The sequence below is a fragment of the Heterocephalus glaber genome, unplaced genomic scaffold, assembly GCF_053883595.1.
Source record: "Heterocephalus glaber isolate CG9 unplaced genomic scaffold, H.glaber_assembly_v1.0 deba00001447, whole genome shotgun sequence".
Taxonomy (NCBI): Eukaryota; Metazoa; Chordata; class Mammalia; order Rodentia; family Bathyergidae; genus Heterocephalus; species Heterocephalus glaber.
In genome coordinates, this window is record NW_028258299.1 from 10412346 (window position 1) to 10437044 (window position 24699).

The following is a 24699-nucleotide window of genomic DNA, read 5'->3' on the forward strand; positions in this document are numbered from 1 at the left end:
GCAGCGAAACCACGGCACAGTCAGGTGGAATCACACTCACTTTCCACATCTGAATGAACTAGGAAACTCAGCGGGATGGGTACCTCACACCAGCCTCTCCTAAAAACTGGAGAAGGACCCCACCCACACAAACAAGCACAAACAGAAATGTTCATCTTCCCAGAAAAATGGGACCAGACATTCCCTGAGGAGCCAAGACCCACACCACACCCAGTATGTCATCCTGACCTCTTCTCCCTACCTCAAGGCCCTCAGGCAGAAACTAAACTGTCATGGGAAAGTGTGTCACTGTTATACTTAATCTCGAGAGGTTACAGAGAATCACCACCAATCTGAGCTAAATTTGAGTCCTTTAAAGTCAGCCAGCAGTCAAGAGTGGCTTGTGCCCGGAAAGCTCTGGACGAGGAAAAGCAGCTTGCAGGGGTTCTTTTAAGCATCTTTTCTAGTTGGAGAGGACTCAGGAAGAAAGGGAGCCCAAGCAGAATTTCACAAGAGCAGAACTTTGCTAAATTAGTGGGGGACAGGGGAAGTTTCACACAGCTTAGTTGAAACAAAGTATCACACAGGTGTGGAGTATCCTGTTTACAAGGTTGTAAAGATAACATATAGTTGCAGATTGCTGAATCAAACAAGATGGGGCAGTCTGTCATGCATTAACTGAGGGGACTCCTAGGGGGAGAGGGGAAGGTGACCACCCTGAATCACTTGACTTTACGCAAATGGAATCAGGTTGGCTATCACCTCACCAGACCAGGGTTCAAATCCCTTCTCAACTTATTGCTAGCTGTGTGACCTTAAACCTCAGCTCCCTCAGGTGAATGGGGACAAGAGTAATTGTTTTGTAGAGTTGCTGGGGGGATTTATCACATGATGAACAAGAATGAGAGTCTATATTAATAACAGAAATTATAGAAGTGGAGAAAAGATGAATAGAAGCAAACTAGAAACCCCACGCTCAAATACTTCTAAAAGTTTTTTTGTGGGATTGACAACATAAAAATTGCTTATTATAAATGTTTTAGGCACACAAGAAGAGATAAACTAGGAAGTAGGGAGATTGATCTTTCTCAGAAGGAAAGGGCATTAAGGGATGGAGGGTGGAAGAGAGGGGAGAGAAAGGGGAAGAAAAAAGAAATTAAGATATTTCTAACATGTACCAACTCCCTACAAGGGATGTAAGCATTATGTACTGCACAGATGTACTAATAAATAAATAAAAATAGACTGCACCCATCCCCTGGCTCTTTTGAATTCTAAAGTTTCACAGTACCTGAGTTACATGTTTAAAGAAATGAAACATTGAAGGCACAGTAGTATATGTCATTCTCTGTACACCTGCTCCCCTAATGGTGGGTCTAGGTTGATTTCTTCTTGGGCTCTCCTTCCTCCATCCTAACAGTCACACAGATGCCTTCCCTCAGTCTGCTTCCTGGTTTCTGCCTAAGATTCACATGCTTGCTCCCTGAGGAGGAAGGGAGACCCTGCCCAGCCTTCCACCATGGCCAACCATCTCAGAAGATGCTCCTTGTTGACACTCAAACTGACAGTGGTCAGGCTAGAGAAGAATGAAGAGTCTTCTCAGACAGCATACCACTGGGTCCTTACACCATCTCTGCGAGGTAACCACAGTACGTGTTTGGGAAAGAGACAAACCAAGAGGAAGGACCTGCCCTGAGTCCAGGGCTAATAAGCAGCAGCACAGAATTCAAACACAGGCTGTGACCTTGCAGCACAACAGAGGGAGCAGGACCCTTTCCATGCCAATGTCTGAGGGGCTGATGGTTGTGACCCTGAGGTCCTAGAGTTTTTAGGTGTGGGCTCACAGCTATGCCCTACACAATCAGTGGTTTGTTCATTCTTTATGGAACCAGAACTTTCAAAAGTACCTGTACAGAGAAGAAGAAAGGAAGAAGAGGAGGAGGAGGAGGGGGAGGAGGAGAAGAAAGCCCCAGGAATGTGAACTGGGTGTTTAACCTCTTTCATCCCTGTTAGTTCCATCTTTGTTAATTTCTATACATCAGGAGACACGGTCAGGAGACCTGGATTCTAGATGTGATCTCAGCACTTACAAGCACCTGACTACAGGAAGCAGGTTCTTCCCTCTCCTGCTAAGGCCTGTTTCCACATCTGCAAGATAGGGGTAATAATACCTTCCCTGCCTGCACCCCAGGGATGCTGCAGGGATCCCAGCAGATAATGAGTGCAGTAAATAAGCCAACACACTATGTCCATCTAGATGGTCTCTGTCCTCCCGAGTCCTGGGGGTCAGGGGATGGTGGGGCCTTGGTGGCTCTCTCCTCGAAGCACCCAGCTCTGTGGACTTGATTTTCAGCAGTCCCCACAATCACCGGCGGTGCGAAGAACCCTTTAATGATCTTTCAACAGCCTCACATCCCCGATTACAGCAACCACAATTATTCTACTTACTATAATGCCCAATACTGGGTGGGGTATTTTGTATTTCTTTTTAACCTTGAATCGTTAAAATAATTCTGGATGGTAAGTGTTGGTTTTTAAATTAATGATACACAGTTTGATTTTTTGTTTTGTTTTTATGTATTAGACTCACAAGTTGGCTTTAGTCTTGGACCAAGAAAAACCGGAGAATCACTGAGAGTTTATAAAACAGAGCACTAGAATAGCTGATGTGGGGTGGGGTGTGTGTTCTTAATAACAAGGTAGGAAATCATTCTTTTCACAGACACTGGGGAAAGGCAGGCATTATTATACCTGTTCTACAATGAAGGAAACCGACTGGTATAATTTAGTCAAAACCACACAGCCAGTGAGTGGTCTAAGGCCAGAATTAAGAGCTCAAGGCTTACTGGATTCAATGGCTGTTTTCTTTCGCCCACAATGTATTCCTTGCCCATAGAACCCCTGGCTGCACCACATCCCTTCTCCCTTCGCTCAAAGCCTCCCTTTCCCAGGGTTCCCTGAGACTGGGTGTTAGGCAGGTGGACAGGCAGAGAGATGAGGATAGGCAGCCGGACAGGCGGTGAGCCTCAGAGCAGGAAGGAAGAGCTGAGTGGGTCTGTGTGAACACTCCTGGGAGGGGAAGTGATCCTGTAACACCCAGCAAACTCGACCCCCGGAGACTCCAGCACACATTACATGGGTTCCTGCCCCTCAGGAACACTTGACAAGCCTAAGGGGATGGAATGCCTTTATGGAAGCTTTTTAAAACACAGTAAAAAACCCCCAAAACCAAGGAAATGAAACAAACAACACGATTTGTTTTGAACTAGGCAGGAAATGGGTAAAAACAGAGGACAGAATTAGCCAGGGCTGTGTTTTGTGTGCCCTTTGGGGGAAAGCCTGGTAGAACCACAGAAATTCAGGCAGGAGTTGGGGAGGAGCACAGAGGTTGCTTTTGGGTTCACTCCATCTTCCACAGAGGATGTAGGCCTGAGCACCTTTCTAACCAGTACCTAATGTACCTGCACTTAAGGACCAAGAAGGCAAAGCCGTGTGCAGCAAACTTTTCTGACAGTCAACACCTCATGGCATACAGACAGGCCCAAGAACCCTCCTCCCTCGGGTTTCCCCTTGGCAGCCTAGGTCCCTGTGGAAGGACAGCCGGGAGGCTCTGCCAGTGACAGAGCTACCTAGTCCATCTTGGAAAAGTGAGAAGACAGGAGAGAGACTTTAAAAGTAAAAACACAAACTAATATTTTTAGAGTCTTGGAGTTTACAAAACTTTTGAATCTCCTGCGTCCTTGAGTTAGCTAGCCTGGATTTTCAGGATAAACTATGAAATACAGACTCTGCCACACCGATTCACTGACGGGGTTGAGAAGCCCATGGAAGTTACTATGTACTCATCCATGTCTGTAGAAAATTAGAAAAGCACAGGGAAAACTCATAGTCCTCGGTGCAGTGGTGAAATCGAGGTCCTCCTCACCAGGGAGGTGACCCTGGAACTGAGAGGAAAAACACAATTCTGCACAAAACAGGTAAAGAAGGGGAGGCTCCAGGCAGACGACTCTGCAAAGACTTGAAAAGCTCGAGAGGTCAACAGGAGGAAGATGACCACAGTAACAAGGACAGCAGCTGACACCTACCCTTCGCTTACTATACCGATAGCGTCAGAACACTCTTCTCAGCAGCGTGTCACATTAATTCTCACACCTTTCTCGTAAGGTGGGTGCTTTTTATGAGGAAACTAAGGCAGAAAGAAGTGGCCTGCTTCTAAGGTTGTATAACAATCTTGCGTTGCTTTATGAAGTATGGATGTCATCCTGAGGGCCAGGAATACACGCATACGCATGCGCGCGCCCACCCATGAAGCTCGAAGGGTCCTGTGATCTAGAAAGCCTGGTCTGAGGCAGGGTGGCTGTGGGCTGGGGAGAAACTGGAACTTGACAAGGCTGTTTGTTCGAGGAAGACTCGGATGGGGACAGCAGGGACCGAGAGCGGAGGGATATTCCCAGAGCCCTGGAGTTGGTAAGAAACCGTCCCTCACAGACACGTCTGTCCACTTCCTCTAGCTATAGAGGCAGACTAATACGCTTCCATCTACGTACCTGCCTCAAGAATCGCTGGAAAATTAATGAGGCAGAGCCCTGGCTAGGTTTCACGTGCCAAACAACAGCCTTGTACTACTACTGGTGCATATTTAAAGCTGAACTATAAAATGTGCTTTGGCAGGGGACCTGGGAATAATTATAGCTTGATAATTATTGTTAATTTTACCACAGCTTTGGAACTCTGAACTTTCTCAGTGATTCAAAAAGAGATTGTAAACCCCTCCATCCCATTAAAGGGGGCACACGGGCAGACCAGCAATTTCTCATCGGCTCATTCTTCTCTGAGCTACTTACATGGACACAGAGTGGGAAAAGCAGTCATTTTCTCTCAGACTCACATTGTTCATAGAACCCCGTACAGTCTTTCTGGCTCTTTCAAATTTGCTTTTTCATCTCTCTACTGAGTATACACATAAACGCTGTGTGTGTGTGTGTGTGTGTGTGTGTGTGTAGGAAAGAAGTGTTTAACGAAGATTTTAATACACAGGACACCAGGACATCAGGGCTGTACCGGTGATGTGCTACCGGAACTGCTCCCTAACTTTTCTTGAGTCCCCTAACAGCCAGGCAGAGAACTGAGACCTCTCCCGGGAATCTGAGAGTATGCTGGGCGACCTCAGTTCCGGGCCTCATCCGCAAGACCTACGAAATTCGGCTGAGAGCCAGCCGGCCAAGGGGCAGGCCTGAGGACGGAATAATACGGGGCTGGGGAAACGTCTGCTATTTGGAGAACCGCGGAAGAAGGGGAGTGGAGGAGTTAGGAGAAATGGGGCTGGGAAAGGGAGAGAGAGGGGGCGGGAGTCTGGGAGCGGCGGGGAGGCCGGCCTGGAGCTGCGTTCCGTCCGTCCTGGGGAAACTCCGGAGGACCCGCGCGTGGGAGCGAGGTGGAGGGCGGTTCTGGGCGGGGCGTCCCCGCGGGGCCGGGCAGTATCGGTGTCCCTCTCAGCTCTCGGTGGGAGGAGGCCGGGCAGCGTCCCCAGCCCTGATCCTATCGCGGGCGGCGCAGGTCTGGCTTCGCCCTCCGTGGGACCGGGCGTGGGGGGTGGCACCCAAATTCCCCGGGCGCGTCGAGGGCTTAAGAGCCCGCGGGAGCGGCCGGCGCCAGACGCCCGCAGCAGCCGAACCATGGCCAGGCCCCCGGGCCTCGCGCCGCTCCTGGCGCTCCTGGCGCTGGCTGCGGCGACCCGTCCGGCGGGCGCGCAGCACAACTGTACGTGCGCCACCAACAAGATGAGCGTCTGCGGCCCCGACGGCCCGGGCGGCAGCTGCCAGTGCCGCGCGCTGGGCTCGGGCGTGCTGCTCGACTGCTCCACGCTCACCGCCAAGTGCCTCCTGCTGCAGGCGCGCGCGCGCGCTCCCCCGCGGGGCCGCTCGCTGGTGTCGCCGGGGCCGCTGGCGATCGTGGACAACGACGGCCTCTACGACCCCGAGTGCGATGGCGAGGGCCGCTTCAAGGCGCGCCAGTGCAACCGGACGTCGGTGTGCTGGTGCGTGAACTCGGTGGGCGTGCGCCGCACCGACAAGGGCGACCGCGGGCTGCGCTGCGCCGGCGTGGTGCGCACGCACCACATCCTCATCCACCTGCGCCACGGCCCGGCCGCCGCGCTCAACCTCTCCTTCCTGGACGCCGAGCTGCGGCAGCTGTTCCGCCAGCGCTATGGCCTGCGTGCCGCCTTTCTGCACGCGGTGCGCTACGAAGCGCCCACCATCCAGATCGAGCTGCTCCAGAACGCGTCGCAGAAGGCGCCCGGCGACGTGGACATCGGCGATGCCGCCTACTACTTCGAGCGTGACGTCAAGGGCGAGTCGCTGTTCCCGGGCCACAGCGGCGCAGGTGTGCCGGTGCGCGGGGGGTCGCTGCCCGTGGACCACACGCTTATCTACTACCTGGACGAGAAGCCGCCTGAGTTCACCATGCGGCGCCTCACGGCCGGCGTCATCGCCATCATCGTGGTGGTCGCGGTGGCCCTGGTCCCTGGCGTGGTCGTCATGGTGATCACCCACTACAAGAGGTCTAGGAAGTACAAGAAGGTGGAGATCAAGGAGTTGGGGGAGCTGAGAAGTGAGCCAAGCTTGTAGGTATCCAGTGGGCACAGGTGGTTGGAGAAACGGACACCACAGCGTCCTGGACCATAGGGAGCACCTGCTTCCTTCTTGCGCAGGAGAAGGCGTTTCCCCAACCCAAGCCCCTGGTCCCCTCTCCAGCTCCCCATACACCAGGCTTGATGGATCCTGGTCTCACAACACCTCTTCCTGACATATCTTGAAGGCCGAATTTCCAAAAGTCCTTCCCTTTGGGTCCAAAGACGAGAAACAGGACTGAGAGTTAGGGGAAGGGCGGCGCAGGGCCAGCTGTAAGAAGTGAGTTTCCAGCCACCCAGAGGCCTTCGCCAGTGACGGGCTCAGCCTTCCAGGCTGTCCTGGGTGTACAGGGAAAGGGTGCTCTTGCTGCCTTGGAGAACGAGAGCTGATGAGCTTTCCTGTCTCATGGCCTTCTCGGCAAAGGGGAGCCTGTTACTGGGGGGCCGGTGTAGGAGTCCAGCTTACCATCATATACATTTCCGACCGCGTATCTTGTCACCCCAAGGAATCCTGTCTCCCTGCCGGAACACCCTGGAGATGTTTTTAAGGGCACATGCCCCACACTGTCTCCTCCTCAGCTCGCCCTGATTACGGCTGATAATTGTAATGTTTTCTTTTGTAAAATGTTTGTACATATGTCGCCTTTGATAATGCTGCTGTGATTCTTTTTTAAAAAACACGAATTTAATAAAATATGGGAAAGGCACAAACCAGAAGATGGAGTTTGTGAAAACACCCGCCTCTAATTCCCACAACTCTTGTTTTTATTTTTCCCCCAAATTTTAACACTCTTCAGAAGCGACCATTTCATATCGACACTCTGGTGCTTTCTAAGCTGTGCTGACTGCTGAAAATTCTGTTCTTCCTAAGATTATTTGGAAAGCTCCTTCAGACTGCAGGGCGTGGGCCTGAGACAAGAAGCAACTGGCAGTGCTGTGGAGGGCGCCAGGCGGATTTAGTTAGCCCGAACAGCTTGTGAATTTGTTTCCCAGGCTGTTTCTCCTCTAAATCCCAGCCCTACTCTGAAATAGGAGGTATGGGTCTCACTCAGCCCTTGGGCAGATGTCTTAATCCCCAAGTGCTGTGGCTCTATGGAAGGTTGCTTGACTTTCTCAAGCTGCTAACCCTGGGGTCCCTGTGATCCAGCTGTGGGCGCTGGTTGTTTCCCTAAGTTTTCTAGTAATGTCAGAACGAGCCCCTGACTCCTTCATGCTTATCTTCTTTTCCACTCATTCACATTCGATTGTGACAGCCAGATGTATCTCTATAGGGCAGCCTAGAGGGAAACGAGTTATTGACATAACCAGGAAGCTGGTGCTGTGTGTGCAGGAGGGAGAGAGTGGTTGGTACAGCAGGTAAGTTAGACCCAAGACTTGAGTTCTCCCCCAGGAGCCTCCCTGGTACCTCTCCACCTACCCTGCCTCTACTTCGTTCCCAGACCCCTCAAACGTCAGAGGACAGACAGTAAAAGAAGGGCGAAATGGATCTCAGCCACTGTCTTCGAAGCTTGGGGCTGTGGGTGTTAAGCACTGGAGGAGTGCAAACTTCAGAATTGCCTGGGTCTCATTCTGTAGCCCCCGAAGTGAGGGAGGAACTTGGGAACTGAGAGTGCAAGGCTCAGCTCTGGACTCCCTGGGTCCTTTCTGCTTCCCTGAGTCACTCAGGGGCTTTAGCAAAAGGGGCCTTGGTGATTGATCTCTCCAACTTAACCCCTCATTTCATGGGTGGAAAAAGCAAATGACTTCTCAAGATTAAGGATTCTGTAGCCCAGGTGGAACGAAAAAGCCTTGTGTCGAGTCAGTTCAGAAAATATTCCTTGACTGCCTGGAAGAGAAACATTATGAATGGAGAGAACAGCTAAACAAAAGGCCTCTGCAAAAGCCCTTTACTCCACCAGGATGTCACTTCTTTGGAGATTTAAGTTTCGGCACTAATTCTAGGCTGTGACTTTCTGCCCTTCTAGCACTCATGGTTGGAAAAGCACTTTCATAGGTATAATTTTTTTTTTTTTTTTTTTTTGGTGGAACCAGGGGTAGAACTCAGGACCTTGCGTTTGCCAGGCAGGTGCAGAGGTATAATCTCTGAGACACTGATTTACTGAAAACAGTGGAGTGCTGACAGACCTGAGTTCAAATCCTGCTTGGTTGGCTAGGGTGTCACGTGACTCCTCTTTTTCCTCATCTGTTAAATGAAAGTACAAATCTGCCTCTCACTGGTGTAGAGATGAAATGAGCTGATTGAGATGTGTGCCTAGAGCGATCTGGGAAATTCATGAGAGTTCAGGAAATTCAAAATTTTCTCTGTTCTGAATTGTATCCACGCCACACATGGGAACACAGGTCTGAAGGGGTTGACTAACCCCATGAACACACATCCTCCATATGCCAAAGCCAGGGTTTGCAACATTGGCTTTGACTTCCTAGCCCAGGAGGTTGTCCCGGCCCTAGCAGGAGGAGACACCTTTCTTACTCATTTCCTCCAAGCCCCTCATGCTGTTTTGAAGCTCAGCTTGCCTCTGCGGAGGCCAGAACTCCTGAACCAGCTACCCGAAGGGATTTAGCCTCCACGCCCGGGATCTTCCTCCTTCCCAAACTTCCCCTTCTCTGCTTTGGCCTTCTCTGTCTCTGCCTTGGAAGGAATGTGAGAAGCAGGTGTGGCTGACGCAGCAGGTCCCAGCTTGTGTCTCCTCAGCCTGCAGAAGGCTCAACAGGTTACCTTGTGTAAGTTCCCAGGGCTTTCTCCACTCTTGCTGTTTGCTTCATTGGAGGAATTTTTTAAAATCACCCATCCTGCACTACCACCACTTGCGTATTTTTTTCTTTATCTTTCCAAGTAGACTGTTAGAGCTGGAAAGAAGGTTGTGTAGTCCAACACCCCCATTCCACAGATGAAGAGGGTGAAGCCCAGAGAGAATGGCTTTGCCCAAGTCAGGCTGAGAGTGGCAGAGTTAGCCAGAGCACCAAATCCTGGCTCTAGGTAGCTCTTCCTTCCACTGCCTCCGTGGGGAGTGTCCTGCTTACTTATTTTTCCATTATTTCTGTTCTTAAATTGTGACTATTCTTTAGGTTTGGAATATCGCTTAAATGCGAGAGATACTTTGACTAAATGTAAAATGGACGAGCTTTGAAGTTCCTTGGCTGTGATTCTCCTTATACACCAGCCGTAGTTTTAGCTACGATGCTACACTTTAAAGATCAGACGGAAGATCTAAAAAGATTAAATCTGTATTCCATGAATGATCACTGTTTGAGCTCTAGCAAGTTACCTAAGAGGAAACAATTACTAGCACTGGCTGAATTATTCCAGTGGGATGTGAATAGAACTTCGCCCTGTTTTCCACAAGGATACCTGCATCCTAAATTCCTGTTACTAGAGCAGCTAGCAAGACCTTGCAAGGCACCTGTTCTACAGAGGCAGAGCCCATGGACCAAGTACTGTGCCCGGCCTGCCAGTGCAGCACACTGATCTGCAACTATGATGTCTTCTTTTTAAACTACAAGTTGAGCAGCGCCAACTTGAAAATCTGAAATCCCAAATGCTCCCGTCTGAAACTTCCTGAGTGTTGAGCTGGGATCACAAATGGAAAATTCCACACCTGAAGTCATGTGACATGTCACAGTCAAAATGCAGAAACACTGGACATACTGTGTAAAGTTACCTCCTGGCTGTGAGTGTAAGGTGCATATAAAAAATAAATGACTAGTTTATTTAGACTATTAGACGAGTTTAGGCGAGTCTCTCACCTCCGGGATGTCTCATTATGTGTATACAAGTATTTCAAAATCTCCCAAAATAAAAAAATCTGAAATTCTTTTCTGGTCCCAAGCATTTTGAATAAGAGATATTCTGCTGTGCTTTGTTATTACTGAGTCTCTGTAATAATTTTTCATTTTATTTTAACTTGCTCTTTTACCCTAATTGATTTGAGTGGCTATACTGTCCCTGTGACAGAGGAGACAATTAAGAGACTGAGAAGTTAAATCAGTTGTTGCAGGTCACACATCAGACAGGTGGCATGCTTAGATTAGAACTGAGGTGATTGGCCCTCGTATCCATGTTTTAACCAGGGTGCTATACTGCCTCATTGTAATTTATAAGATTGCAAGCCAGAATGTATTCATTTTCTCTTGCTGCTCTGACAAATTTCCATAAACTCAGCGGCTTAAACAACACACCTTGGTTATCTCAGAGGCCTAACACTGGGCTAAAATCAGGTGTCAGCAGGGTTCGATTCCTTTTGGAGGTGCTAGGGGAACATTTCAGTTATGGGAACAAAGTCTGCACTTCCTTGCTGGCCAGAAACTGAGGGATTTTCCCACCTTGCAGAGGTAGCCCATGTTACTCCCTTCATCTTCTGAGCCAACAAAGAAGCAATTCTATCTCCCTCCCACCTCTTCCCTTGTTCATCTCTTTCTGACCACAGCTGGCAAAGTTTCCCCACTTGCACGGGCTCCTCTGATTAGATTGAGTCCACCAGTAATCCAGGTTGAGATGGTCCTATCTCAGAGTCTCTAGTTTAATCATACCTGCAGAGTCTCTTTGCCATGTTGGGTAACATAGTCACAGGTTCTAGGGTTAGATGTAGCTATCTTTCATAAGGGAGAGCACTGTTCAGTCCACAACAGAGGACAGCCCTGAATCCATGCTGTTAGGCAGTGTGCTATACTGCTTCTGTAAAATTGCTAGCCAGAGTAGGTTTTTATATTCAGTCGTTGCTATTTACTGAATGTACCCTCCTCCAATTCATAGGTTGATACCCACCCCACAATGAGGTGATATTAGTGGGTGGGGTTAGAGCCCTTCTAACAGGGGCCCCAACTAGACCAATGCCTCTGTCACCATGTGAGGACACAGCAAAAAGATGCTCATCTATGAACCAGGAAGCAGATGTCACAAGCACTGAATCTACAGGCCTCTTGATCTTGGAATTCTTAGCCTTGGGAACTCCGATAAATACATTTCTGTTGTTTATAAGCTACCCAGTCCAAATAGATTAACACAGTCACAAAAGAGAGGTCTGTCCTCCACTGCTCTCTTCTCTGTCCCGTTTTAAATGCAATCTTTTCCAAGGAGGAAAAGGACCTCCAGGAAGAATTATTCATGTATTTCATACATGTGGTCATATAGGATGCTGGTGTCTAATAAGCACTCAGGAGAGGTGTGTTGGATTCAACTAGTACCAAAGGCTGCCAGTGACCGAGCGCATTGGACGTTCCTAACACAATCTTCATTGTCTCATGCATTTCCAGTAATCCCAAGGACTTGAGGTATGTTCTATCATTCCTACTTTACCGATGAGGAAACAAAGCATTAAATAAGAAGTCACATGGCTGATAATGAATACAATTAGAGTTCAAATCCAGAGACTCTGCTCTTACTACCACACCCTGCCACATGCAGGGTCGATTTTTTATTTTTATTTATTTTTTGGTGCTGGGAATCGAACTTGGGTCCTTGTGCTTTCAAGACAGGCGAAACCACTGAGTTAAACCACTGGTCCGGGGTCGATTTTTTAGATTTGGGTTCTCGGAGAGTTGTTTACAGGTTCTTTGTGTCCTGAAAAAATAACTGAGCAAGACACCCAGGAAGAGTAGCAAGAGTAAGATTAAAAAGGAGCAACAAGAGCAAACGAAAGAAGTGAAGGTCCACAGGGTGGGACTGGGCCAGTGAGAAGAGCTCAGGTTCCAACAGGGGCAGCTGCTGGGTTTGTTCGGGTCCTGGGATTATGGGATGGTCTATAGCTGGGGATTGACAGGAGTTATGGGCCAATGGGTACATGACTCAGCCCACCCATCAGGAAGGGGAATTTTCAACCATACAAGGTTTTCTGTGGCAATGTCATGGTGTCCAAAGTTCACTAGGGGTCAAAATCACAATGCAAATGAGGTTGGGTGAGGCTGGGGTCATATACTTTTGGGTGTGTGGATTCCTGGGCGCTTTAGGAGGACAAAGTGACTTATCTATAAATGGTTTGATACTTTATATAGCCCTTCGTGTTCTGTCTGGTTTCTCGATTCTTGTCCTGTTGCTTTCTGTTTACTCATCCTTGTTCTACCTCCTAACTCAGAGCAGCATTCCAGGACACAAAGCGATGATGTAGCAGGGATGCTCATTCTCAGTGACCTAGGTGCAATCCCTCCATGTGGGGCCTTAACAGGGTTCTTTCACAATCCAGCACATCCGGCTGGGCATGCTCCAGTTGTAATTTCCTTCCAGGAACCCTCCTCAGCTATCGCTAAATACCATCAGAGGTCTTTTTATTGCCTTTGGCGGTGAGCTCAAGAAGAACATTATTGGAGGGGGCTAGGTGATGGAGTTAGGCCCAGTCACTGTTAGGGAATTAACTGGAACTAACAGGAGAACTGTGTCTCCTGGCCCCCAGTATATTTTAGTAGAAATTTTCCGTTGCATGCTGTACAGTGGGCCCAAGCAAGCTGGAGAAGGAGGGAGAGGGACATCACCTAGAGTGAGGGTTTGAGCACACTGACCAGTTTCTCTTACCACAATCAAGAATCCTGCCTAATAGATGCTCTGCCCTATGGAATTTAAAAGCTGGAACCAGAGGCAGCTATTAACTACATAATGCAACTGTTTTAGGAGTTAGATTTCATATATTTCTATCCATAAGTCACCACTCAAAATATATTCAGAAGCAAAAGGAGGAAAAGAAAGCTACTTAAAACTTCATGAGGTTTCTTAAGGAAAAACAATATAGAAAGAACATAGTTAATTTATGAGTAGAATAAATATAAAACAAGACACAAGGAAACAAGAGTTAGCACAATATAGTATGCAGAAATTTAATAGCTTTACTATATAAAGAATTTAGATTGATTAGAAAAACAATGACCTAGTTAAGGCCTGAAGTAGCACCTTTGTGCAGACGAGAAAGGGCGCCCTCTGGGGGCAGACAATTTGAAAAAAGCTCTTTGTCAGGTCTTGCAGGGAAGGGGAATGGCGTAGGTAGGAAGGCACCTTTATGGGAAGAAAACTCATGTTCCCGACTCAGCTTCTGGGACAAAGGTAGGTGATTGGAGTCAGGCTCGATGTCGCCCCCGCTCCCCTCAGTCTCTGTGAGGCAGCCCTGGCTTCTGTAGATATTGGACAAAGGTCATGAATGGACAGTTCTGGAAGAACTAGAAACACTACTCGATATCTTTGAAAAACACATGGAATATCCCCAGTAATCAAATGAGTTAAAAGCACAGTGGGATAAGAGGGTCTCTTGAGAACTTAATAAAACCAGTGTTAGTGCTGGTTGAGGGCACATTAATTGGTATAACCCTTATGGGAAACAAGTAGAAAATATCCACCAAGAGCCTTGATGTTTCTAGCCTTTCCTTTGATCCCTAATTCCATTTCAAGGAATTTGTCTTAAGGAAAGGAACATGAGTGCAAACAAAGGTTCACATTGTGATGCATTTTGTGCAACCCTTTTTGTAAGAGTAGAGAAGTGAAAAGAAGGTAAATATCCAATGGAGTTGGTCATATAGGTCCACAACTCCAAGACCTTGTGTATTTCAGAAGTGAGAAATTTTCAGTAGTAGGAGAGTTTGGTGCGCATGCCATTCAATCCTTCAGCAGGGTTTCTGATGACATCCTGTAGTCACCACATTCAGACTTCTATCATGTACTTACGACTAGTCACACACTAAGTGATATAAATAAATAGAACATAAATATCCATAAGTCACTTCAGGTCAGCTTAGCTGCCAAAGGAGTATGGACTAAACTTGCAAAACAGCATTCGATTTTTGGAGCGAAAATGCTTTGTGAGCAAGATATTGTGAATCTGTATAAATTATGATATAATCCTTGAGGATTTTTCAATAAGAGACTAGGCTCACAACATCTTGTTGACCTAAATAAAACTACATGGTGACCCTGCTTGATTTTGCAAAAATGGGAACAGATTTGTTATTTTAAGTGCAAATTTTGTTCCTTTAAGTCCAAACTGAATGGAACTACTTTCCTTTCTCTCTGGTTTTTTTTTTTTTTTTTTTTTTTTGCCTTCTTTCTTTTAAAAAATCTCTGAGTAGAATGGAATAATTTTTATCAGTGGAGAATTCCCACTGTTTTACTTTGGTCTGTTTTACTGTAGGTGTCACCCTTTGAAGAGCCTGCCAGGGCAGAAGAAAAGGAAACTCCTGGTGGCCCCTCTTCTTTGATGAGACAGAGGATGGGCCTGGGATGTGCCAAGAGGCCTTGTGCTTGTAAGGGTCTAAAGGTCGCTTTGTGAAAGAGGGAGAAAATAGTTTGGACTTGATGAAGGTTGGTGGTGAGAGAGGAATCTCACTTGGCAGGGGATTGTGTTAGGTTCCTTGGGCTGCCATACAAGGTCACAAATTTGGTGGCCTAATAAAAACAGATTAATTTCTGGTTTTGGAGGTTACAAATCAAAATCAAGGTGTCAGCACAATCATGATTTTTCTGAAAGCTCTGGGGAAATAATTCTTTCTTCCACCTTCTTGCTTTTGGGAGTTACTGACAATCGTTGGTGTTCCTCGGCCTGGAACACAGATTAATTTCAATCTTTGCTCCCTTCTGTGGCTGTCTCCTTGTGTGTGTCCATGTATCAAAATTCCCTTCTTCTTATGAGGACGCCAGCCACTGGACTGCAATGCACCACCCTAATCCAGTATCACCTCATCTTTATTTAATTACATCTGCAAAGATGCTGTTTCCAAATAAGGCCACACTCATGGATCACAGGTGGGGATGAATTTTGGGGGGCTACAGTTCAACCTAATTCAGAACCCTTCTGTAACTTGACTAAGAAAATGGAATTCTCATATTACCCTTATTTTACAGATGATTGAATCAATCAATCACTCCTTGCCTTTACCCCCAGATTTTTAGTTCAAGTTAACTATGCAAGTGTGCTGAAAGGGTAATGTTGTTTGTGTGGAACTTAAGGGAAGAGCTACTGTGGGATAAAAATGGGAGCATCCAGGAGAAGTGAAGTCAAGCATCCTGTAAGAGGAACCTTAAATAAGTCCCGCCAGGAAGTGCCGAGATGTCCCCTAGAATAAGAGCTGCAGATCTGACATGCAGTAGTCCATACATGTACCCTTAGCTACTGGGGAGGCTGAGGCAGAAAGATCACTTAAGCCCAGCAGTTGAATCTACACTGGGTAATGTTGCTGAGACAAAATACTCAACAAGTTAAAGGAGGAGAAGTTTATTTTAGCTCACATTTTATATGAGTTTCAGTCCATAATCATTGGCTCCAAGGCAGAGGGGCATGGCAGAGGAAAAACAGTCCATGGCATAGCAGGCAAGAAGTGGTGAAACTTCCTTCTTCTTTCCTTTTTTATTCCTTCCAGCCTATAGGCCTATTGGTGTCACCCACACTCAGGGTAGGTCTTCCCTCTTCAGTAAATCCACTATCCAGACACACCCAGAACTATGCTAAGCCAATCAGTGGACTAATACAGTATCACACACCCATGATACAGTCATTCCCAAAAGCTCCATCTATGAATACATGAGGCTTTGGGGGGACATCTAGATATAAGCCACAACAGACCCCATATCAGGAAAAAAGGAGCGGGAAAGATAAGACTTTAGCTCATTTGTAGAGTGAGCACCAGTTTAGCATGCCCAAGGGCCTAGGTCTCATCTCCAGTACCACAAAAGAAATCCATAAGTAAGAGCAGTAACTAGATTTTATACTAAAAATTAATCAGAACATATTATCTTTGTCTAGTAGCCATATGAAAACACTTACACTTAGTCATAATTTATTTTACTATAATTTTGAAAATGAAATGAAGATTCAAAGCTACAAGTGATTAGACATTAGCTACCCACTTAATTCCATCACTGTGCTAGAAAGGGGAATATAGCAATAAACAGAATTTGTTCTGCCCTCAACAATCTTGTAGTTCAGCATGGTGATAGTGATGAGTGAGGGGAATAAATGAAACAAGTGATTACAGTCACATGGGAACAGTGTGTATGATAAGGGATTGCAGGACCTTTGAGGATGCCAGGCAAGGAGAACTGACATAATCCAAGGTGGAGAGGGGACCCTTTAGAGTAGATCTGCTCAAGAAAGAGATGTTTCAGCTGTGACATGAGAACAAATAAGAATTTACCAGATGTAAGAAGAAGAAAGGGACATTAACTGAGGAAGAAACCAAATGAACATCAAGCATGTCAGCAAGGACTATTTCAGTTCCAAGCGTTAGTAACCCAATTCAAATCAAGCTAATTTCAGTAAAAAGGATACTTGTTAATTCATGTAACTGGAAAGCAAAGGGGAGGAATTAGTTCTAGTTGTAGCTGGAAACAAGGATTCAAATGTACAATATTGTCAGTCTCTGTTTCTTTTTTGTGTTATTATTCATTAAGTTCATTGGTACATTTTAGGTGTACAATATGATGACATTCATCATTGGGAATTTGTACCTTTACATGATATATCTTGGTTCTTAGGTCTCTGTTTCTTAACAGCTTTTTAAAAAATATTGATGTTTCATTAGTCAGAGTTTTCCAGAGGACACAGAATAATTACGATATATACAGATATATAGATAAAGATTTATTGTGAGGGATGGGTCTTCCAATCATGCAGATGGAGAAGTTCCATAACCTACCATATACAAGCAGGGAGCCCAGGAAATCCAGTGGTGAGCACCAGTCCAACTGAACTCCTGGAAACCAGTCCAAGGCCCAGAAACCAGGAAAACCAATAGCTGAGGACAGGAGAAAATGGATGCCCAAGCAGTGCAAGCAAAAAGAGCATCTTCTTGTTTGTTGGGGCCTTTGATAAATTGGTTGATGCCTATGAACATTGCTATGGGTGATTTCTTTACTCACTACAGTTCAAATGCTGATATCTTCCAGAAACACCCCAAGAAACTGTTTTACCAGCTACCTGGGCATCCTTTAGTCCAGTCAAATTGATAAAATTAACCATCACCATAGGCTTTATTTTGTTTCAGCAGTCTTAGGCTCACATGAAAATTGAGTAGAAGGCACCAGATATTGTATATCCCTTGTCTCAGTACATGCACAGCCTTCCCCACCAGAGCACTGCATGTCTTTACAATTCATAATCTGTGTTGACACGTTATTGTCACCCAGACTCCATATTCACTTTAAGGCTCACTCTTGGTATTTTATGCTTCATGAATTTGGACAAATGTATGACGTGTGTCCACCACTGTAGTAACATACAGGGTGTTTTTACTGCAGTAAACATTTTCTATGCTCCACCTAGTCCTTCTTTTCCCCTGACTCCTGACAACTACAATTTTGGCTTTTACAGAATGTCATATATTTAGAATAATATAGTACATGACTTTTTCAGATGGGCTTCTTTAATTTAATAATAAATATTTCAGTTTCCTCTGGGTCTTTTCATGGCTTAATTATTCATTTCTTTCTAGTGCTGAATAATATTTCACTGTCTTGATGTAGCACAATTTTTCTATCACCTACTGAAGGAGTCTGTGACTGCTTCCATGGTTTGGCAATTGTGAATAAAGCTGCTATCCGCATCTGTAGAGATGTTTGTGTGGACCTAAGTTTCCAACTCCTTTGGATAAATTTACATCAAGGAGCATAGTTGCTGGGTCAGCTGGTAAAGTATATGCTTGGTTTTGTAAGAAATTTCCAAGCTATCATTAAAAGTGGTCATATCATTTCGTATTTTCATAAACAATGAATGGGAGTTTCTGTTGCTCCACATCTTCTCCAGCATTTGGTGTTGTCAGTGTTGTGGATTTTTGCCATTTTAGTAGATTATGTAGTGATGGCTCATTGTTGTTTTAACTTGCATTTCCCTGATAACATGATGTGGGGCATCTTTTCATATGTATTTGCCACATGAATTTTCTTTTTCATGAGATATCTGTTGTTATCTTGTTTTTAAGTCAAATTGTTTGTTTTCTTATTGTTGAATGTTAAGTCTTTGCATATTATGGATATGTCTTTTATTAGTTTTTTTTTTTTTTTTGCAAATATCTTCCCTTAGTCTGTGACTTGCCTTTTTACTGTCTTTTGCAGAGCTGACATTTTCAATTTCAATGAAGTCAGTCTCATCCATTTCTTCTTGCATAGATTATACCTTTGGTGTTGCATTTTTAAAAATCATTGCCAAAGCCAGGTATGGTGGTGCACACCTGTAATCCCAACATTCTCTGTATTAATTAGGGTTCACTAGAGGAACAGAATATATGTGATTATATAAAGGATTTTTACTAGGTAGCTAGGTAAGCTTTGGCCACCTGCAGAATCAGAGGTGGAAGAATGCAAAATGGTCTTCTGCATCCTGGAGAACTAGAGGATCTAGTTGAAAGTTGATGGCCTGGAGCTCACTGCAGAGTCTGTTGAGAGTGTGTGTTGGAAAGCCAAAGAGTCTTACTGTAAGGCTAAAGAGTCTGCACTGTAAGTCTAAAGGAACTGGAGACCAATGTCCAGAGAAAATGATGAACGCCAGAGCTCCTCCTCTGAAGGAAAAGGGAAGAGTTCTTTCTTGTCTTTCTTTTGTTCTGTCCAGGCTGCAAGCCTGTTGGTTGGTTTCACCCACATCCTGGTGGGTCTTCCCTCCTCAGGCTTACATGTCAATCCACACACATCCAGAGCTTTACTCATCTGCTAGGCAGTTCTTACTGAAGTCAAGTTGACACATCGCAATTAATGATCACACTCTTGGGAAGCTAAGGCAGGAGGATCACAAGTTTGAACCCAGCCTGAGCAATTTAGTGATTCAGTGAGACCCTGTCTCAATATAAACAATAAAAAGTGCCAAGGATATATCTGTGTGAAGCCCTACATTCAGTATTCAATATCACACGTACAAAATCATCGTTAAGGGCTGGGGATTTAGCTCAGTGGTTTAGCCGCCTGCTGCACAAGCACAAGGACCCGAGTTTGATCCCTGGCACCAAAAAAAAAAAAACATTGTTAAACCAAGTGTCACCTAGACTTCCTATGCTATCTCCTGTGTTTATAGTTTTGTGTTTTATATTTCATCTGTGATCCATTTAGAGTTAATTTTTGTGAAAAATGCATGGAAGTCTGTATCTTTATTCTAGTGTGTGTGTGTGTGTGTGTGTGTGTATGTGTCCAATTGTTCCCTCACTAATTCTCAAAAGGACAAGCTTTTCGCCATTATGTTGCCTTTGTTTCTTTGTCAAGGATCAGTTGAGTATATTTGTGTGTGTCTATGTTATGGTATATAGCTAGACATCCCCCAAGAGCTTCATGTGGTCATAGGTGGGGCTTTTGGAAGGTGATCGGATCATGGGGGCTTATAGCTGACTTGCTGTTAGGAGGTGGGATCACAGGGGGTATAACCTGGAAGGGTGTGTCTCCCTTTCCACTTGCTCCCTTCTCTGTCTTCTTCCTGGATGCCATGAGGTGAGCAGCTTTGCTCTTCCCAGGCCTTTCTGCCATACCTTTTCTGTGTATAGCCTACTGAACATGGGCTGGGACTTCTGAACTCAGCCAAAATAAATTTCTCTTTTAAGTTATGGGTATTAGGAATTGTGTCCTAGTAACTATGAGAGTCTATTTATGGGCTCCCTGTTCTGTTCCATTGACATATTTGTCTATTCTGTCCACAATAACCTGCTGCATTAATAAGATTAGTATCATATTAAGTCTTGATGTTGAGTATTGTTAATCTCTTAAGTTTGTTGTCCTTCAATATTGTTTTGGCTACTCTGGGTCTTTTGTCTTTCCATACAAACCCTAGAGTCAGCTCATTAATATCTATAAAATAACTTGATGGAATTTTGGTTGAAATTGCATTGAATCTATGGGTCAAGTTGTAAACAACTGATATTTTGACAATGTTGAAGTTTCCTACCCATGATCATGGAATATCTCATTTATTTAGGTCTTCTTTGCTCTCATTAGGTGTTTGTATGTTTCTTCATGTAGTATTTATACTTTTTATTTTTTTATTTCAAAACACAGAGTAGAGAGAAATGTGAAGATGGAGGTAGACTATAATGATACATCTATAAACCAAGGGGCTCATTTATATTTGTTTAGTACAGTGGTAGCAAACCTATGGCATGCATGTTATTTAAGACAGAAGATGTTAATGTATGAGTTGTTTTTTAAAACCTCAGTATTCAGGTTTAGTTGCAGTGTTGGTAATTTGTGATAAATAAGTGAGTTTTGGGTTACAGTTTGGGCACTTGTGTCTAAAAGGTTCATTATCCCTGGTTTAGTAGATTCACCCTGAGGTTTGGGGCCAGGTAACCTGGGCCTCAGCACTCTTACTTACAAGCTCTTGGTAGGAGTGACATAAACACAAAGTGCCCATGTGCACATAAGGGGGGCAACACACTGGGTCTAGTCTAGGTACACTCAAGACTGGACAGAGCTGTGGTTTCTGTACTGCGTTTTGAAGAGTGAATTAGCTATGTGGTGGCAGAAAAGGCATTTGTAGCAAATCCTTATGGTGTCCACGCACATCTCCTTTCCTGTTGGTGCCTCACCTGTATTTCTGTGCATGCTGGTCCAACTTGCAACTACTAGCACCTAAAGGTTTTTGGTTGAAGTTTTCTCTGCCCAGTAGGATTCCACTTTGCTTGTGCATGTAGGAAGCTGGATGAGCTAGAGAATGAATCACCTCCAGGACAGCCTTCAACCAGTGACTGGCAGAAGATGGTGGATAAACAGCAGAGATTCTTCATCCTTCAGTTGAAGAAACTCTGAGGCCAATTTTACAGTGTTCCAGTCTTCCTCAGAGGGATTATACTCCATTTGCCTCTGTATGTAACTAATTTGTTAATGCATCCTTTATTGGTGGTATAGTTTGGATATTGAACATCTGCCAAAGGCCCATGAGTGTTAAAGGTTTGGTCCCCAGGGTGGGGCTTTGGGGATCATGGAATCTTTAGGAATTGAGGCTTGCAGGAGGTACTTATGTCAATGGGGGGTATGCCCTTGAAGGGGATTGTGGGACACTTTCTTTCTTTGTGTCCTGGCTGTGAGTTGAGTGGGCCTTCTCTGGCATGCACTCTCATCATGACGTACTACTGTGCTACCACAAGCCCTAAGCAAGCAGGCCAATCTGAAATCTCCAAATCTGTGAACAAAACTAAACCTTTCTTATTTATTTATACCAGGGATTGAACTCAGGGCCTTTTCCCTGAATTACATCCCAGCCTTTTTAAATTATCTTTTAAAGTTTTGACACAGGGTCTCACTAAGTCAGTATATTGCTCAGGCTGGGATAGAACTTGCAATCTTCCTGTGTCAGTCTTGCAGAGTGCCTAGCAAACCTTTCCTCTTTTTAAAATAGACTTATTTCAGGTATTAGCTACAGTAATAGAAAGCTGACTAACACAATTGGCTTCCTTTCCTTCCCTGTCACACTTCTGGTAACTGGTATATCCTGAGCTCATTCCCCCCTGCAAATTACATGCATTTGAATTCGTATCTTAGAATTTTCTTCTGGGAATCCCCCTACTAGACAGTATTTTACACAGAAAAAGTGACATGTGCAAGAGCATGCCAGTACAAGCATCGACTCTCAAAACAAACTAAAGAGGTTATCCAAATTATTTGGGAATCTGATGTTGAGAGAACTAATGAATAAACAATCACCGGGGGCTTATAAACAGATGGGTACCACAAGCTAATGACCCATATTTTATTGTGGGAATTGTGGGAGTTGAGGACCTAGGGATTGCCAGTTTTCCTTGGAGCACCAATTCAAAACAGTGCCTGGCATACAGTGTCCATAGGTACTGTATTACCGAATCAATGGATTTTTTTATGGTATTAAAGTTAATGTAGATTATGGACTCTGGATGATCACAATGTGTCAATTTTAACAAAGATACCGTTCTGGGTAGTGAGGGAAGCTGTGCATTTGTGAGATCAACATGTACTTTCCATTCTGTACTTCCCATCCAATTAAAATCTAAAACTTTTTTAAACAATAAGTTTTTTTTTTTACATGCTAAAAGAAAATTCTAGTACTTACGATGCACTAGGGTGCACTCATAATGCATGCTCAAGACATGTTTGTTGAACAGAACTGAAGGACACTGGAAAGCCAAAGAAATGCCTTTCTTTGAGCAGGCTTTGAATGACCTGGTCATAATTTTTGAGGAGGGAGATTCTGCAGGCAGTGGTTGAGTGCTCTACAATTTTGGAGACTTTGATTTAGAGCTCAAGATTGTGAGCTGAGTTGTTCATAACAGCAAAACTATAGAAATGACTTATGTGTCCATCAACAGAGGAATACTAGAGAAACTGATGCCATATCCTTTCCATAGAGCACTGTGTGCAGAGATTAAAATGTATTAAGTTGAATATACATATATATATAATTTTATTGTGTCTTACTCATTTTCCTTGCTGGCACAAAATACCCGACATTTACCATTTAAAGGAGGAGAGGTTTATTTTGGTTCACAGGCAGGCTTAATACATAAACAGTAAAATTTAAGGGTCTGCTGCAGAGAAAAGTGGCTCACAACATGGTGGCCAGGAGGCAGAGAAAGAAGGGAAGCCAAGGAGGGAGATACACTGCTCCAGATCATGACCCAGTGACTCACCTCTAATCAGGCCCCAACTCCTAACAGCAATATAGTTGTAGTGCATAACTCATTTGCCTTCAAGCCCCACCCTACCTTTGAGCACATGAGGCTTTGGAGGGACATTCCAGATCTAAACCACAGTCTTCCTCTGGCCCCCAAAGGATTGACACACATTTCTTTATGAAGAATGCATTTAGTCTATCTCTAAGAGTGGCCAAAGTCTTAAGAGTTTTAGCAATGCTGAAAAGTCCAAGTGCAAAGTCTCTTCTGAGACTCAAGGGAAATTCTTAGCTATGAGTCCCTGTAAAAATCAAAACTAGAATTAAACACTGCCAACATACAATGGCACAGGGTAAATATCTCTATTCTAAAAGGAAGAAAAAGGGATATTAAAGCAAAACTGAAACTCAGCAAGACAAACATTAAGTCCTTAGCTCTGTGTCCAGCACCTGGAACAAATTTGTGAAGTCTTAATGGCTTGAGCCACTCCAGTGGCATTGCCAGTTGTAGCCCTCATGGTATTTCTCTTTGGGGTAACTTTGCTTACTGCCTACAGAAATTCTCAGTGGACATTCTATGTTTCCAGCATCTCCACCTTCCTGGGGTTCTTACTGCACTTTCGGCTTCACTCTTGCAGCTTCATAAATTGCTTGTTTAGTGGCACACTTCCTGGCCTTCTGGGCCTTCTTCCAAAATCTGGATGGAAACTTCCCTGACCCCACAATTCTTGACTTCTGCATGGCCATAAAGCCAGCACCACATGAATAATGCCAAGGTCTACCACTAACTCGAGCAGCAGCCAGGCCCTTTAGATCATGGTTGCAGAGACCACTGAATGCCTGGATGGCTGAGCACTATAAGCAAATTCCCAATGCCCTTCTCAAACAAGGTGCCCTGGGGGTTTCTTTTCAAAAGTAAAGTCTTTCACTTTTGCAGCTCTGAGCCTGAGAAGGATGAGGTCTTATTGATTCCCAGGATGGCTTCAAGGCATCCTCCTGTTGTTCTGATACAAAGTACTTCCCTTCATTTTTAATACTAACCTTTTTAGTAACCAAGCTCTCCTAGGCTCTCCTTTGTACACCCCAACTTTACAGAAGTTTCTTTGTCATATGCTCTTCATTCTCACTGTAGTGCTGACTAAAAGCCCCCTATAGTACCCATGGCATAGCTTCAACATTAGGTTTGCCTTGACATTTCATTTGTCAGATTAATTAATCCATTGCCTTCATCTTAGTTTCTTACAAAAATCTCAGAACATAAGCCAAATGTAGACAAATTTTCTGCCAGAGCATAACACGTATGATCTCAAGTACTTGTAACCAACTGAAGTCTCCCAAGTCTGGTTTGTACCGTTTGCATTTTTACCAGCATTCTCATCTTCTGTGCTCTGACCAGAATCTACCATCAAGCTACCATCAATCTACACAGCAATCTAGGGCTTTTCCAGCCAGGATATTCAAATCTTCCCAAACTACTCCTGTGAACCAGTTCTAAAACCTTCTAAAACAAATGCTCAGATAACAGTCACAGCAATGACAGCATTTCTCTGGCACCCAAATCTTAGTCACTTT

General features: G+C 44.8%; 1 protein-coding gene across 1 annotated transcript; it reads left to right on the forward strand.

Annotated features, from left to right (window-relative positions):
• Positions 1-5325: 5325 nt before the first annotated feature.
• On the forward strand, positions 5326-7321 carry Tacstd2 (tumor associated calcium signal transducer 2). Its single transcript, XM_004869610.4, has one exon. The coding sequence runs from the start codon at positions 5655-5657 to the stop codon at positions 6606-6608; it is 954 nt and encodes a 317-aa protein (XP_004869667.2). The 5' UTR covers positions 5326-5654; the 3' UTR covers positions 6609-7321.
• The last annotated feature ends 17378 nt before the right edge of the window (positions 7322-24699 follow it).

What these genes read in the sequence shown, in the direction of transcription:
- Tacstd2 (XM_004869610.4), top strand. Translation starts at nt 5,655, where the DNA reads ATGGCCAGGCCCCCGGGCCTCGCGCCGCTCCTGGCGCTCCTGGCGCTG.